This window comes from Leishmania martiniquensis, chromosome 35, assembly GCF_017916325.1.
Source record: "Leishmania martiniquensis isolate LSCM1 chromosome 35, whole genome shotgun sequence".
Lineage (NCBI taxonomy): Eukaryota > Euglenozoa > Kinetoplastea > Trypanosomatida > Trypanosomatidae > Leishmania > Leishmania martiniquensis.
Genome location: NC_090170.1, coordinates 1,942,130 through 1,958,483, shown reverse-complemented (window position 1 = coordinate 1,958,483; position 16,354 = coordinate 1,942,130). Strand labels below are relative to the sequence as shown.

The 16,354-nt window shown below is 59.2% G+C and overlaps 7 protein-coding genes across 7 annotated transcripts; all 7 read right to left on the bottom strand.

The window, feature by feature from the left end:
* Positions 1-264: 264 nt before the first annotated feature.
* On the bottom strand, positions 265-1,131 carry LSCM1_01274 (uncharacterized protein; the record flags this gene model as incomplete). The annotated part of the gene is made up of 1 exon (XM_067318896.1): positions 265-1,131. The coding sequence occupies one exon, from the start codon at positions 1,129-1,131 to the stop codon at positions 265-267; it is 867 nt and encodes a 288-aa protein (XP_067175001.1).
* A 1,145-nt stretch (positions 1,132-2,276) lies between these two features.
* Positions 2,277-3,386, bottom strand: LSCM1_01273 (uncharacterized protein; the record flags this gene model as incomplete). The annotated part of the gene is made up of 1 exon (XM_067318895.1): positions 2,277-3,386. One exon carries the CDS (start codon positions 3,384-3,386, stop codon positions 2,277-2,279), a length of 1,110 nt encoding a protein of 369 aa, XP_067175000.1.
* A 961-nt stretch (positions 3,387-4,347) lies between these two features.
* LSCM1_01272 (uncharacterized protein) lies at positions 4,348-6,510 on the bottom strand (the record flags this gene model as incomplete). Its single annotated transcript, XM_067318894.1, has 1 exon — positions 4,348-6,510. One exon carries the CDS (start codon positions 6,508-6,510, stop codon positions 4,348-4,350), a length of 2,163 nt encoding a protein of 720 aa, XP_067174999.1.
* Positions 6,511-7,231: 721 nt separating this feature from the next.
* On the bottom strand, positions 7,232-9,514 carry LSCM1_01271 (uncharacterized protein; the record flags this gene model as incomplete). The annotated part of the gene is made up of 1 exon (XM_067318893.1): positions 7,232-9,514. One exon carries the CDS (start codon positions 9,512-9,514, stop codon positions 7,232-7,234), a length of 2,283 nt encoding a protein of 760 aa, XP_067174998.1.
* A 935-nt stretch (positions 9,515-10,449) lies between these two features.
* Positions 10,450-10,701, bottom strand: LSCM1_01270 (uncharacterized protein; the record flags this gene model as incomplete). The annotated part of the gene is made up of 1 exon (XM_067318892.1): positions 10,450-10,701. The coding sequence occupies one exon, from the start codon at positions 10,699-10,701 to the stop codon at positions 10,450-10,452; it is 252 nt and encodes an 83-aa protein (XP_067174997.1).
* Positions 10,702-11,408: 707 nt separating this feature from the next.
* On the bottom strand, positions 11,409-13,175 carry LSCM1_01269 (uncharacterized protein; the record flags this gene model as incomplete). The annotated part of the gene is made up of 1 exon (XM_067318891.1): positions 11,409-13,175. One exon carries the CDS (start codon positions 13,173-13,175, stop codon positions 11,409-11,411), a length of 1,767 nt encoding a protein of 588 aa, XP_067174996.1.
* Positions 13,176-15,247: 2,072 nt separating this feature from the next.
* Positions 15,248-15,763, bottom strand: LSCM1_01268 (uncharacterized protein; the record flags this gene model as incomplete). Its single annotated transcript, XM_067318890.1, has 1 exon — positions 15,248-15,763. The coding sequence occupies one exon, from the start codon at positions 15,761-15,763 to the stop codon at positions 15,248-15,250; it is 516 nt and encodes a 171-aa protein (XP_067174995.1).
* Between the last annotated feature and the right edge of the window lie 591 nt (positions 15,764-16,354).

The following is a 16,354-nucleotide window of genomic DNA, read 5'->3' as shown; positions in this document are numbered from 1 at the left end:
GAAGAAGCAGATCAAACAAAGGAAAGAGAGGGGGAAGGTATGGCGGGGTGAGGTGGGGGAGAGAGGCGCAGTGATACGAGCAAGGTAGGGCCACGACACAACGTATGAGGTGGTGACAGTCGTGGGCGAGGCGCTGATCGCCCTCGCTACATGTGCCATGTCTCCTTGATGGGGAAACGCAGGCTCCCTCCTCGATGCGTTGACACTTGCGCTTGACGTGTTCAGCTCTCAGCATATCTGTCATGACGCAGCGCATCACGGATATCATTTCTGCTCTGCCGCAGCGGACGTCACGACCACGAACCCGTAGCAGTTGTAGCGGGACCCCAGCGTCTCCACGCGAAGGTGGCGAAGATCTTGTCCGGCCAGTTCAATGACATCCCTGTACTCCAGTCGGAACGACTTCAGTCTATCCTCGGCGGCGAGGACGTAAGGGCTTACGACATCCTCACTGTTGATCGAGATGAGGAACAAGAGGCTGCCTAAACGAAGTACCTTCAGCATCTCACACATGTAGGCCTCCATGTTGGGATTGTAGTCGCCTGCGAAGGCGCTGAGAAGGGCATCTGCGGTTCCCTTATCGAACACGATATTCGCGGAGTTCTGCAGTACGGTGCGAAGTTGCAAGGCTGTGTCGACTTTGTACCAGGCGCCATCCCTCGATGAGGGCACGAATGGCGAAGATGACACGTGCAAGTCGCAGCAATTGCCCACCGCATACCGCCGCGACGGGAAAGAAAGGGCCAGGTGAGCGATAATGTTCTGGCAGATGTCGATGTTCAGCACCTCAGACGCGCGCGAAGAAGAGGAGGGGACGGCGCCCAGGTCCAAGAGCAGCTCCTCTACATGATCGCAGAAGTCGCTGTTGCCACACCCCACGTGAAGGACGCGTGTAGGTCCATCGCAGGAAAGCGCCGTCGGGGCGGTTCGCAGAGCGGCCTTCAAGGCGGCCTCGTACCGCGGGTATTCCATGAACCACTCATAGTGATTCATGAGACTCCCGCGCGCAGCGATTTCACGTGCTTTCCGATGGTGTTGCTCCTTCTTCTGAAGCCGTCCTCCCTCCTGATCGTAGAAGTGTTCCCAGAAGTCTGCCCTTCCGGGATTCAGTTCTCGTGCATCATTGTGCATTGGCGATGGCGGGCGTTCTTTTTATTGTTGTTTAGATGCCCTTTCCCCGCCTCTTCCGCTTCAATGACCGCGCAGCTGCGGGCGCGTCGGGCCCGCCACCTGACACTTGCAAGTAAAAAGGTGCCCTGCCAAAAGCCATGGCAGCCACAAGACGAAGAGAGAGGAGGGGTGTGGGCTGCGGCGTCGAGAATGTCGGTATCGTCCCATGCACGCTAAAGAGCTGCGCAGCCATCACAGGAGGCACAGCCAAGAGCCTGGCGGCCGCCGATCGCGACAACGAAGAGGCAGAGGCAGAGCTCCTCGGGACATATGCAAGCACCTGTGACGGTCATATATCGACAACAGCATGGGAGCAGCTCAGCCGGACCATTTTTTTGTACGCACGTGCATAGAGACGTCCCTGGCAGCAGCGGCAGCGCAAGCCTACCCGCAGTCCACCCCGCAGTTACCACGTCACCTCCCCCCTCCGTTCCGGTCAACGCCACCGCAGCGCCGCTGTCTCAGACCTCGGCGCCGATAGGAAGGCATCAGGGGTAAGGAGAGGAGGAGGAGGGGGGCAGGGTGCATGGGGACGGAGCGCGAGACCCCAAGAAAGCATACTGGCACTCGCTGTGTGTGTGTGGGGGGGGGGTGTCGGCCTTGACACGAACTTCGGCTTTGTGTCACTCTCTCTCTTTCTCCCTCTCATTGACCGCTTTCGCTGGGCGCCCACAAAGAGGCGTACAGCTCAGCAGGAACTGCAAGAAGCCCCGCCGCCAACACCACCGACGACTGCCAGGTACACAGAAAGCAAACTGTGAGGCGTAATCGAGACGGTCGAAATAGCGCGCACCACAGGCGCACATATGCGCGTCTGAATGCTCATATGGGGGGGGAGATGCCCCCGAAGGCCGCAAGAGTGAAGGATCCGAGCAGCAGAGGGACGCGGACGTGAGAGCACGCGGACCAGAGTATGTGCGCACCTCCTCTTCGGCGTAGCACTACCTGAGACACATCGCGAAGGAGAGTCAGATGCGCACACACAAAAAAAAACGGTGCTCCAATCCATGACGCCCACAGACACACAAACACATGGATGCAGACGTTAACCGAAAAGGAGATGAGTAACATAAAGTCAAAGAATCGCATTTTTTTCGATTTCATCTTCACATCGTATTCGACGCGCGCTGCGAGAAGCTGCTGCGCTCGCCCTTTGAGGCCGGACTAGACGGCAGTGATGCCGACGGCGTTGCACCGCAGGCCAATATCGACATGTCGCTTCCGGACGCCACTGCCGAGCTGATGCTCAAAGCCTCACAGTCAAAGTAGTCGAAGTACAGCTGTTTGATACGGCTTACTTCCTCCTCCTCTAGGCAATCGCTCACGCTGTGACCCGGTGACGCGTAGGAGTCATCGACCGACGCCACCGCTTGGCCTGGCGCGCTTGAGTATAAGCTCATCGTGAACGGGTCACTCTCCGGCCGTACAACGCTCGGGAGCATGGGAGGCTCTGAGGCAGGGCCACGCGAAGCGCACAGACGGCGCGAGCGTAAAGCTCGCATGAAGTTCTGCACCGTCCCGACAAGCGCATTGGTTATGACGGAGCAGCGCGCCACTGCCAATGTGTCGGACAGCGCTTTGCCGCAAATGCTCGTGGACCTCGCGCAAGATCCCTGGTCAATGAAGGACTGCATGAACACTTTCACAACAGCGCGCAGCGCGCGAATCTTTGCCAGGCGCGCTGCCTCCCACTCAGCTTTGAGGCGACGCTCTTGTGTGACGCAGTCAGAGAGATGAGTGAGAGCAGCAGAGGCCAGCCCGACATCTTGGTTAAGCACAGAGCTGCCTTCCACCCACAAACTCCGCGTCGACGGGATCGCGGTCGGTGCTGCGTAGACTGGTCGGGCTGTGCTGCCCTTCGACTTTACGCGGGCGATGGAAAGAGCATCTGCGTTGCCCTCAGAGGCGCGCAGCTGGCGTGCTCGGGTGCGGCCAATGTGTGATATTTTTTCCTCGCCGAATACCTCGTGCAGGACGGGGACGGATTCGGTGAAGCCCACCTCAGAGGCGCCTCCTGCGCGACCTCGAATGCGGGCTGCGTTTGCGGCGTACACTTTCATGTTTGGGCGGAAGCCACGCCGCTCTTCTGACTTGCTTGGCATCCCTTCAGCGAAGCGGTCATCAGCGTTCACGCAGAGAGAGTCGAACTTGACTTCCTTTTGGCGCACCGGGAGCTTCGCCGCGGGGTCGGAGGGGTGTACCGGATTGCGCTCCATACGTCGGAGAGCGCAGGTGCGGCGGTGGCGCGTATGTGTATGTATGTGCAAGTCGTGATAGTAACGACCTGTGTGTGTGTGTGTGTCGCGGGGGCGGGGGTGGCGGTGGAGAGGGTGTTGTGTATAATGTCGAAAAAAAAGAGGGGAGAGCGGGGGCGGGCCTAAGATACGCCCTCCATGACTGCACGTCGACACAGGCAGAGCAAAGTGGAAAAACGAAAGGCGGCAGAGGATGAAATCAGCGGATGTGAGATGGGGCAGGGACAGCGCTGATGGCGACGAAGCGGGGCAGGCGGCGTTGCTTCGGTGAGGAAAAAAAGAAAGGGAAGGGGAAGAGGGGATAAACAGCCGAGGCAGTAGAGCATTCTTCACAGCGGCGAGAAAAGGCGCGAGGCAGGTTCTCTGCCAGCTTGCTGTCCACTTGGACATCTGGCGCTGTGCGCGGCCCCCTATTTCTAGCTCAAAAGCTCGACGGTAGCGGTCCGCAGTTGGTCATCTTCGTGTCGCTACGGCGCTCTCTACATTCCATTGCGAAGCCAAAGGAAGGGAATCGGCCGAATGCAGCGCAGGACGGACGAACCGCACAGCCGAAGGAGCGAAGCACTGCTGCTTCTTTTTTTTGCCGATGTGCGAAGCACACGCACACACACATAGCAAATAAAAAACGCCCTGTTAAACAATGACGACGCTTTGTCATCGCTCAATAGGCAACCGCCTCGACGGCTGTCAGGCGCATCAAAAAAAAGAGAGCCGCATCAAGACGCTTTTCGCGGCACGGGCGTTCCGTCAAGGCGTCATTGAAGACGGCAGCTGCGGTGGTACTGGTGCTGGCGACAGTATCCGTACTCACATACATATATGTTTTATGTGTGCATATGTGTACAACACAGCAAGAGCATTGAGCAGCACCAGCGAGCTCCTTCCCATTCCCCGCAACGAGGGGAAAAAACGAATCGGACGCTCAGAACACCTGTCTGATGAGACCCTCCCACTCAGTGGGCGTGAAAGGCATCCACTTCTGCGGCTGTGAGGACCACGTTCGACCATTTAGCAGCACCTTCATGCGCTCGAACCCGTCACGCACCGTAGCAATGGAGACGTCGATGAGCCGGGTACGCGACTTGGTGTCCATCACAGCCTCTGCCTTGCAGTCGTGAATCTTTCGTACAAGTCCCTCGTTCACGCGTCGATACCAACGCTTCACCGCCATGCGCTGCGACTTGCGAAGCTCTGTCGTCGATCGAGGCTCAATAGACAAAAGGTCTGGGTTGCCTGATAGAGGCGGAAAGCATTCTTTCCAGCTCGCGCCGAAGGCGTCCACGTTCCGCTCCCGCTCCGAGTTGAGCATGTCGAACAGCAGTGAGAGCGGTGGATCCGGCGAGGATGATGCCGCCGTGCCTTTGCTACCATTGGCGCCCGCCCGTAAAGGCCCCGCCGATGCTGTCGCGGCGGCGAGCCGCGCCTTGAAGCAGGGCTCACGACGGTAGGTGTCCTCCAAGAAACACAAGTTGTTGATCATGAAAATCTCGATGGAAAGGCGCACGCCGCTAGTGAGGAGGTTGAGGGAGTCAGGCTTGATGTGGTGACTGTGCTTGGCCAGGGCCTCTTGCTGAAGCTCTGCCGCTGCCTCGGCCAACATCTGCAGGTCATCCACGGCACCCATCACGCCGCGAGTCAGGAAGTCCTCCACCTCCTGACTGGACTCGTAATCGGCGTTGCCGTCGATTAAGCTGCCATACAACACGATGCGCAGGGAGCCGTAGAAGAAGGTGAGTAATGCCTTATGGAAGTAGAGTATGTTGGTTGCCGACTCGTGTACCGTGCAGTCTACGAGCGGGAGCCACTCTGTGCGGTGCATGTTGTGCGCATACATCTTCAGCAACTCCTTCTTGAGCGCCCCTTTCGCGCCGACGTACCCGTCCAGCAGCTCTCGCGCTCGGTAGATGAAGTCGTCCACGGAGTCGTCCACGTAGTCGATGAAGTCCCTGCTCTCCCCAGGGATCCACTTGGAAAGGGCTTTCCACTGCCACAACTCCTCCATGAGGTCGAGGCTAATAAAAATGTAGTCACGGAAGTAGCGCGGTGTCGAGAAGAGGCCGATCCCTTGGCCGCGCGAGTCGACAAACACCTTCGTCGGGTTGGCCAAAAACGAGGTATCCAACTGGATTGATTTGATGGCGCGCTTGTAGATTACCTCGAAGACAATGGTGGCGAGCTCGCAAGGGATGTCGGCTACAGAGTAATCCTCCTCAAGCGGCGCCAGGACGTACCGCTCCAGACATGCGCACACTTCCGTCAGCAGCGCCCGCGCCGACTCGCTGATGCGCAGCAACCCATGGTCGCCACGCTGGTAATGCTTCAGCAGCGGTAACACTGGTGAGCGCGAAGCCCCTGGGCCTTTCCCTATTTCTTCGTCGCGGTAGGCTCCGTCAAACTGCGCCTGCACGGCCGCCACGAGCTTTTCCTCGAACAGCTTCCGCACGTCCTTCCGAATGATTTCAGTTCGATTGAAGTTCTCGCCGAGGCGATGCACGATCTGATCAACCCCCTGCAGCGCTGCTTCGTTTCGAATCAGCCGATTCGCCGTAGGTGACGCCGCCATGCCCTTCGCACTTGGGGGATCGATGAAGCGGCCTCTTTGTGGGCTCGCGGGGCCGCCTGTTGCGACACCGGAGTGCGGCCCCGTACTTCGTTGTAACGCGTTGAAGAAGGCACTCTTCACGAAATCTTCACTAATGCGCACAATTTGCTGCAGCTGCAGCTGCGTCTTGGCCTCGATCTCTTCGCCATAGTGGTTTGGCGGGTGGCTTGCTAGGTAGTCCTCCGCGAAGACGAGATAGTCGATGCACTGTGCGACAGCTTCCGAGCTCGACTCTTTTCCGCTCAGCACGGCTGGTAGGATGGGCGGAGGGTGATAGCAGCGAGCCGCCTTCGACATTTCCTCGATGGTGAGGGTGATGTTCTCCTGGGCCACATCCCACGGCTTCACGTCGCGAATGATCTCATTCGCGCGAATTGAGATGGCACTTGATGTGTCGGCGAACGAGTCAATAGCCTTCGCGCTGGCGCGATTCAATGCGTCGAGGTCGTTCAGCTGCGCCTCAAGCTGCGCTAATGACCACATGACAGCGGAAACGAGCAAGCAGGAAGAAGAAAAAAGTAGACGGCCCTAGCGTCTTCCCCCACCCCCTTTGGCGATGCGCCTGCGTGCCGGCACGCTTAGCGTCACACAAAAGTGCACAGATCGCACTTGTCCGATGGAGAAGTTGCGCAGAGATCGCTGTGCCAGTCGTCGAGAAGATCCGCCCTCCCGCTGCCACCCGCACCCGCCTAGTAGACAGAGTGATATATTTTTGCTGCTGTTCCGATGGGGAGGCTGAGGTATCGTCCCATTGTGTGCAGTGCGTCACAGATGCCTGAATGCGTGGAGAGTTAGTTTGTGGGAAAAAGGAGGGCAGAGGAGAGGAGTTCGCGTCAAGCGCACAACAGGACTGAGAGGGAGGTGATCGCCGCGACTCTTCCGCCGGCAACAAGCACGCGCAACGGTAAAGTCAGAAAGACGCTTTGAGAACGGACAGCGAATAGAAAGAGGGAGACGAGGGCGGTGATGTTTGTGTGGTGGGGAAGCGGTTCCCGAGGGGAGGAGCGGGCTTCATGCTCCGAGAATGTCGACCGTCACCCTCTCCTTCCGCTTGCTCGGTGCTGCTTTTTCCTTTCCCATCGACCACGCACGCCGTAGCACCCGTCAACGTTTGGTGCACTTCTTTACCACATGCTATGTGAGGAGAAAGAGACGCCCTACCAGATGCAAGTAGCGCACGTGTTGTCTAAAAATGACGCCGTATTCAACTCGCCTTCCTTCCGCAGCATTCCTCCTTCTGCATGTGGGACGCTGTCCCCTGCTGATCCGCCTCTGTGTCGCGCAGTAGCGCGAGGCAGCGGCCTAAGTCTTCGGGCAGCGGTGCCGCGACGATCACAGGGTCTGCTGTTATGGGGTGAATGAAGGAGACGCTGTGCGCGTGCAGAGCAACCCGAGGAATCATAGACTGACAGCAAACCGCCCCGCCGTGCTCCACGTCACCGAGGATGGGAAGGCCGCTGCTTGCCAGATGGCGGCGAATTTGGTGCTTCTTGCCCTGTTGAATTCGGCACTCCACCCACACCACCCGGTGCTTCGGGAAGAAGCGAATCACTCGGTATCGGGTCCTAATCTTTGGGTCGGTGGCGTCGATGATGTCACCATGCAGTCGCACAGTCCGCAGCGACGGCTCCAACACAACACAGAGAGCGTGATATATTTTGCTGTGGTGAGAGAAGGCTGCGCTCGTACCGATCTGGTGCCTTAGTGAGTCTGCCGCGACGTCTGACTTGGCAATGAGGAGGCACCCGCTGGTCTCAACATCAAGACGGTGCACCTGGCCTTGGCGAAAGACCCCCCTCGCAAGGGCGCCGCCACGATCTGTGGCAAGAAGCACGGAGATGAGGTCGGTTGTTGGCGTCCCGAGCTGCGTGCAGCTCAGTCCGTGGCGCGACGTCGCCAGACCCGCAGGCTTATCCACAACAAGAAGGTCGTCATCCTCATAAAGCACCGGTAAGGTCGGCACTTGCACCAGGCCCGCTGCCGCGGCTGCCACGCACTCGTGTGCGGGCGGCAGATGCACTTCTACCTTGACCTCGCCCATCGGTGCCGTCCACGCTCGCACACACGTGCCTGCCAAATGGTCGAGAAGGGTGCGCCAGTAAGAGCACTTCGGCGCGAGATCATGCAGCGCACGCAGCAGTGGGACACCATCTGGCACACACGGCAAGGTGAAGCGGATGACAGAGGGGCGTTCGGAGATGCTGGTGTCGTGAGATTCGCCACATTCCTCCATGTAGGCAGCGAAGGATTCGTCCAACGGTGATATGTCCCCGCGTTCCAGGGCGCTTGCGTACACGTGCAGCAATCGGTTATCCACCAAATGCCGCTTCGCATCCTTAAGGGCAAGCTGATAGGCCGCGCCTACGCCGATGTCGCCCTTCGCGCCCATCTGCGGCACAGTCGATTGCAGTGCAAACCTGAGCCATGGGCGCTCAAGATCTGTCAGCGTCCACACACTCAGTGAGTCCATCGATACACGCCGCGGCTGCAGACGTCGCTGGCGCACCTGCTCGAGCACAGCCGCGGCGCGCTTCACGGGCAGCATGTCGGAGGTGAAAAACTGGCTCGCCCAGGCCTGTATGGATGCCGGATCTGTGGGGAAGACGACCCCGGGATCGATGGAGAAGTGTGTCGCCTCGCTTAGCAAGGCGCCGATGCCCAGAACGGGCTGCCGCAGGGCTTCTCCGGCAGGCAGCGAGGCCGACTGGCCATCATCGGATCGAGTCTTTTCCAGCTCGCGGCGCAAAAGCACGGCCAGTTGAGTCGCACAGGATTCGGAGGCCGACGGCGCCGATTCGTCCTTGCCTGCGAAGGACTCGAGAAAGGCGTGAACGGCAGCCGGGGTGTGCAGTTGAACGAGTTCCGCCAAAGCCGCGCTGGCAGCTGTAGAGAGGTTGGGGAGGTCTGGGTGGATGGCGAGCGCGATGGCGGCTGTCGCGTCAGTCGCCGCCAGCGCTTCCACCATTCCACTATACTCAGCCACCTCCGCCTCGTCCCAGCTGCTTGGCGACCTCTTTAGCCACCTGTGTAAGGCACCCTCGACCGCAGCAGAGTCGGATGACAAGAGGCGCCCGCGCACTTTAGCAATCAAGCGACAGTGCCGCCGATGCACCTCCGCGCAGGCCTCACGCACTGCGTCTTTCACGTACAGCTGTGGCACGTCCATCTTAGGGCCGAGAGTGGTTCTCAGCGTCCACGCGTCAAGTTTAGGTGTGGATATTATGTCGGTAGACGTTGTTAGCGTAGGCGGGCCCAGTTGATGCGCGATGTCCTCGAGGGCACGGAGAGCCTCTGAGAAGCTCATGCCGTTTAACATCTTCAGCAACGCGCCAGGATGAAGCAAAGTAACGACCTGCCGCTCTCCGTCCACGTCCACGAGTTCTGCACGGCACACACACGCATGGCACGATGATGTGGTTGGTCGAGCCTCGAGAGCTCGCAGTGCTTTGCGCCCGGCGCCTCGTACGAGGCCGCGCACGTGATGCATAGTGAAGGAAAGCCTCGTGCGGGGCGCCACAGTATTAGCGTGGGCGTTGGTACACTCCCCAAAGGAGCAGAGAGTTCCGTCCTGTGCGCGCGACGACTGGCGCGTGTAGACAAAACGCTATCAGGCAACAGTTCCTCACGCCGATGTCGTTTCGGTCCAAAGCGGGCTGCAGAGGCGAGAGCAGCGGCGGAGGTGAGTCGGAGTGTGTCTAGGAGGGACGTCACGCGACATGCTTCGGGTGATTTGTACGATGCGCATGCGCACGCCTAGGTGCACAAAGGCCGAAAGGCGGGGGTGGAGGTGGTGGTGGTGGTGGAGGGGGGGCGTTGACCATAGGAGACAAAAACGGAAGATGATCGCGGAAGGAGGCGTAGAGGAGAGGGAAAGGGAAGTGAGGCGATCGCAGTCAGATACGAGGCGCCGAGGACTGACATGAAAGTGTCACCTTTCAGCATAAAAAAGCAAAGGCACAACATAGAGACGAGTACCAAAGGAGAGGCAGGGCAAGGGTTGGCGTGTCCGCAAGCGCGGTTGGCACCGACCCGCTGAGGAGACCGCCGCCTCCTCCTCCCCTCCAACGTTGCTCGAACACTGACGAGAGGAGCTACCCCCTCGTGCCTTGATCCGAGCCAGATCTCGGCCGCGCCTCTCGCGGCGTAGCTCATCGGCTATACGTGCCGCTGTGCTCAAAGTATCCCTGCAGAGACCGCCCGGTTACAGCCGGCGCCGGCCCCTCAGCGAAAAGCCTTCTCGCTGTGCCCTTAAGCCTGTTTGGTTCCCCACAGGAGAAAAATAAGCAAAGCGAAGTGAGAAAAGAACCGCCCACGATGACTGCGCGAGATGACGAAGCCTCTTCTGTGGTGGAAAAGAGGTGTGCCAATGCTTCACATCATCCCCCCGCCACGAGTCCGCTTCGCATCAGCGCTCGACTCTGCTCACGCCTTAGGGGTCTTGAAGTGGTTGGCGATGCGACGGTTCACCACCTTCAGGTAGCGGCAGCGGCCGGTGCCGGTGCGGCGGCGCTTGATAGCCTTCACGGACCAGTTGTAGCGACGGCGGCTAGCGCGCGGGTAGGCGCAGGCGGCGCAGCGCTCCCACTGGACGTGGTAGGCGTTGCGGCCACAGCGGCGGCACAGGATGTGCGTGCGCCCGTGGCGCTGACCCATCGACGTGGTACCCTTCGTCATTTTGGCGTCACGCGTAGAGGAAAGAAGGCCTGTGGATGACGCGTCACATGCCGATGGGTTGGATTCGAGAGAGCAGCAGCAGCGGCAGCCGTGTAGCGGATGCGACGAATGGAGGGTTCAGGAGGAGGAAAAGCCAAAGGTCGAGGAGTGGGAGATGAGTGGGAGACATACGAGCAGGCCATGTGAGCACAGTCTTGCGGACATATGGATGACACGCGAGATAAGCGAAAAAAGAAACGCGCAGAGTACCAAAGAGGAGATGCTTGAGCCGCTTAGGCGGCAAGCGCACCCCCTTGTGAAGCGCAGCACACGCACGCCCTCCATTCCGTCACGCAGCAGCGAAGTGCCAATCTTAAGGTCGCTTTCCCCCCTCAGCAGCAGCATTCTAAGCGGAAAGAAAGAGAGACTTGCTCGCTCAGGAGGCAGGTATCTCGCGTGCTTCGCGGATTAAACGGTTTAGACGCTCACGTAACCGAGACAGCGGGGGGGGGTACTCCAGAAAGTGACCGTGCTCCCAACCTCAGAACCCTTTGTAGACAGCCGCAGCGGCCCTTTGGATGCCTGACGCAGATACACAGGCCCGAGAAGGCCCTCGAAGACGATGCCCGACAGTGCGGCGGTGCGCCACGAGCTCCACGCGCCGCAAGGCACAGCATACCATCACGCCGTGAGTTGTAGAGCCTGCATCTTGAGAAATGAGGGAAGCGTCACGACCATGCGTCCTGAGTCTGAGAGCGGCACCGCGTGCAGATCCAATCCGTGCACTCGTCATCTCCGTCCTTGCCTAAATCGACGTCTGCGCTCGTTGTGACGGTTTGATTTGTGGCCTGATGAATGACATCGATGTTCGAGATGAAGGGAACGTGCCAGTGACGCTGAGATGCTGCCCCGCACGCTTGCACCCAGACCGAGTACGCTCGCGGCAGATGAATCCGCAATGTGACGGCCTTCGACATCTTATTGTAAAGTGCCTTATACGTGATGCGGTGTCTCTGCCGCCACCGCAGAAAGAAGCGCGGCTGCAACACTGTGAAGTAGTGATCGCGCATCTGATCGTTAGAGATGATGCACGAATCCTGCCGCGTCAGCACAGCGTATAGCCAGCAGTAGTCGTCGTTCAGAAACGCGGGGCTCGGCAGCAACGCATCCAAAGCCCGCCACCTCGACGCATACATTGCGTTTTCCGGAGTGGGGTGCGCCAGGTGGCGGCTGTGCAGAACGATCACTGCCTTCTTGCCATTACGCTCGGCCGTGGCGCGCATGTCCTCAATGAGGGAAAATTTTGGAGCCACGTCGACGGGGAAGGGCACATTCAAGCGCTCTACCGAGGGTACCGAGGACGGATCAACACCGCGGGTGCGCAGCAGCGCATCCTTGGCCTCGGTGTACCAGCTGCTCAGCCCGTAGTAACCTATATTCGCACCGTCGATGACCGTGTCGTACGACATCTTTTCGGCCGCCGCCTTGAATTCCCCAAACTCTGTCCACCGTTGGCGTATGGTGTCTGCCGTCACCCCGGCGTCTGGCTCGTAGCGGCTGGAGCCCTGCAACCGAGGCTTGACGAGCTTCTCGACAAGGTCATGCACTAGCACTGCTCGGTCCTCGGGAGTCAGGTCGAAGCTCTGCAGCTGTTCGCCGCAGTGAGAACAAACACCGTCGTCACTGACCAGCGCCACAGTGCCGCCGAGCAACTCCCGAACCAGCTGCGCGTTTGCGGCCCCCAGAACAGGGTGATGCCTCGTCATCTCATCCAGGATAACATTAGTGCGCTCCGCAGCCTCGGCCGCCGTCAGAGCAGCCCTGTCGCGGGCGGCGGCGAGAGTGTGAAGAATTTCGTTGTAATCATTGTCCCACATCTCCAGCGCCTTTGCGCGCGCCATGTCGAAGAACTCAAAGCACAGCGGCACGTCAGCGGCGCTACGGCAGTACTCGAAGAGGGGATGGAAGACGCGACGCTTGAAGGCATCCGCCGGGAGAGCGTCCAAGATGCGCCAGAGCAGCGCAACATCAACAGCCGTCGCCTTCACAGCAAGCCGGAGCGCCACAGCGGCGACGCGCTCGTCAAACGCAGCAAGGAAGGCCGTCGGCAGTTTCGTCTGGTTGCCCAGAAGAGTCTGCACGACGCGAATCCCCCAATTCGCCAGCTGCGGCGTGCACCACATGTACAGCACCTTTGCTAATACGGTGTTGCGCGGCAGCTCCTGATGCTTTTCGGCCATCTCTGCAAGAAAGCTCAGGACCACCTCCGCCTTGCTCGGGTCCTGCTTCGCAGCCGCGCCTAGTTCATCAAAGGCGTGGTTCAGAAAGTCTCGCTGATGGCGACGGTGCTTTGGACGGACTTGCGCGTTGTTCTGCGCAATCAGCAGCTTCACCTCAGGAATGTCACTCACATCAGCGGAAATGTCGGGAGCAGCTTCGTGACGCGGTCGCTTAGCTGCAGGCGCACTGCCGTCATTATGAGGCGACAGGCCCATGCCTCGTGTAAAAGAGGAAAGGGACGGCAACCAAATAACACAGGAGAGGGGGAAAGACCCGACGTCAGGAATCGACCGAACCGGCTTCAGAAGGCAGACATCGCAGCTCGAGAAGCCCTGCGCCTTTCAGCTCCTGCGAGACGACGCCAAATAGATCAGCGGAGCTCGACGAAAAGACCAGGGCCGCACCTACGAAATGGGCCCGTGCTGCGGATAGAGGAGAATAACGGACAACGAAAGAACGCTGAGTTTTGTGTCACCGTGCAAGTATCTGTTGCTCGCCTAATAGTTCCCAGAAGCACCTCGAAGAAAACGGCCAGATCGCTGCAGCTTTCGTACCGCAAAGTCAGCGAGTTGGCGACCCGAGCAGAGCGGATAAGAAGAAAAAAAGATGCGTTGGCTAGAGGGAAAAAGAAAGTGGGGAGCAGAGAACATACGTTTCCCATTGAGCGCCTTCAGCTCCACTCCATGCAGCCCGCCGCAGGGCACTCGTGCTGCGCGAAGCAGCCGTGCCCACACCCGTTACAGCGACCCGCGCGGCTCCATCATCTGAGCACAACAACAGCCTCCAGCCCTCGCCGCCACAGAGCCGCACGCCCTCTCTCACACCCGCTCCCCCGCCAGGGCTGCCTCACGCTCCACACGTCGGCCGGCAGCGGAGGCAGGGTGAGACACGATCGAGCGACGCTGGCACACACACACACACGCACACCGTCATGCCCGCCGCACAGGCGTCTTCACCGTCGCAGGCCGCCCCGACGCGCCGCCATCGAGGGTCCGGCCGCCGACATCAGCAGCCGCACGCTGCTCTGCGTTCCCATCCGCCGGAGCTGCTTGACCCTGTCGCCGCAGCACGCGGAGCTCGGCCGCTCGCATAGAACAAGAAGGCTGTGCGGCCTCCTCCCCCCTCTGCCTGGAGAGAGTGGGGCGGCCAAGAGCAGAGGGAAAAAAAAGCTATATGTTTTCTGCTGGGCACGGAGCATGCCCTGCGCAGAAGTTGCATGGGGGCTGCGAATGGAGGCGATTGCGTTTTGGATGGTGCGCTGCTCGTGTTTGTGGCCATAGTGTGGCGCCATCCACCCAAGGAAAGCGTCGTTTCAAACATTCTCTGAGAGCCACAGCAGTTGTAATCCGATTTTTTTCTGTCCCCACACAGACACAAAAAGACGGCTTTCTTTAGGGCGGCATCTTGACTCGCACACAAAGACGCACCGGGGACAAAGGCAGGTAAGACACACACACACACACGCAGACACCTCAGAGCCCTCTTGCGCTGGTCGCACCGCTTCTGCCTCCTTTCTCACAAATTCAATAATACATTGAAAAGGCGGCGTTGGCGTGCGCGATCAGTCAGGCCCAGTAGAGGCAGCCGTGTGTGGGGGGGGGGGGGGGGGGCGGGGGCTCACGCCCATGTACAGACAGGACATGCCTATCGCAGCCGCGAAGAAAAAGTAGGGCACAAAATGAAAACAAGAAGAGCGCCAGGGACGAAAGAGGGGTGGAGGTGAGAACGTCCATACACACACACACACAGACGTTTCTGCTTGCATGCAGACTGATTTGTGTATCGATGGGTAGCGAGTGTAGCTGCGGCTGCCGACTGCCGGTGCGCAGCAGGAAGTTGCAGGGCACGCCACAACCACTGCGGCTATCATCGTTTCCAAAGTCAGCGCCACACCACCGCGGAAAAATATGTGCTGCCTCACGAGCGCACCTCATTTTGTGAATCGCTTGCAAGTAGCTCATCGATGGAGCTCACGCTACTGTACATTCAACGCAGACACGCGCTTGAAACGAAGATGTCAGCACATAAGCATCAGCCCTGAAAAAGCAGACGAGCAGCCCAGGAGAGGGGTCACTGAATGGTAAGGTGGAGGGAGTCGCGGCATTGTGGTCGGCGTCTGTGAGACGGCCAGCGTCCCCGCGAACGCCATCCTGGGAGAGAAGTATGCTGCAGTGCTCTCTGGTCAACCTCCTCTGAGAGCCGGAGCGCTGTTCGACTTGCCAATGCGGCTTCCACAATGCTGTGCGGTGGGTGCGACCAGTGTTGCCCCACGTGGGCTCTGCTGTTTTCACAGAAAGCAGACGCGGATGGCGTCCGCCATGAAGATGTTCTTGAGCTGCGGTGAGAGGCAAGCCAGCTGGTACTTGGCCTCCGCTTCTTGACGATTCAGCTGAGCGATGCTTTCTTTTAGTCTGCGCAGATCACGCTGCTGCTGACGGAGAGACTTTCCCCCATGGGTGTCCAGCCTAATAGCCGCCTCCATGACCTCCTGCAATTGCATCTTGTCAGCTCGCTGCCTCTTGATCGAGTCAGCCTTTCCAAGAAGGGCCTTGTAGCCACGCAAGCGCTCAAATACTTCCCCGGTGATCCGGGAGGAAAAGTGGGTGGGGTCATCGCTGGTCGCGTACGTAATGTGCGACACTTCCGATTCCATGGCCCCCTCGCCGTATATGGCGACGAGCTCTGCGCGGACCTTCTCCATCCACACGGCATAGTCATCAATCTCGCGCAGCGTCTCCGGCTTTAGCCCCATCACCACACTAGAGGCTGACATGAGGCGATGCGGACGTTCGAAAAAGCTCATCATGAACGCCGAGTAGACACGCCTTTCCTGCAAGCGCAGGAGGAGAGTGAGCGAGTCACCTGGGAAGGCCCGAATGCGAGCCAGATGGCGTCGTCAGAGTCACCACAGCAATTACCGCAGGTGTACGCGGCCCCGTTCCGGCGAGAAACGGGGCCAACAGTAAACTGTCTTCAGCAGAAATAGGGATCCGCCAAGTAGCGGCGAGGGTAAGGGAGCACCCAATATAAACGAAGATGAGATGCCTCCCTTCAGTAAAGGGGGAGTGTTCTGTACATCGAGGCAGCAGAGTGAGGATGCGTCGACAGAAGACAGCGGACGAGATAGGCGGGGGGAGGTAAGGCATGAAACGGCGCTAGAGATGTTTGTCATCAGAGAGCGGGAGAGACTAGGGAGGTTGCCACCGCCGGTCCAAAGAGGCAAAGGGGAGGGGCACAGCTGGCACGGGCAGTGGAGACAGAGAAGCGCTTCGATGGAGATGGGGCACCATCCCAAGGATGCGCACACACCCCACTGACTCGTACGCACACCAAAGAGCAGCGCTCCAAGAATAAGTGCGTCCCCCATCTCTGCTACTTGCGTTCTGCCGTAGGG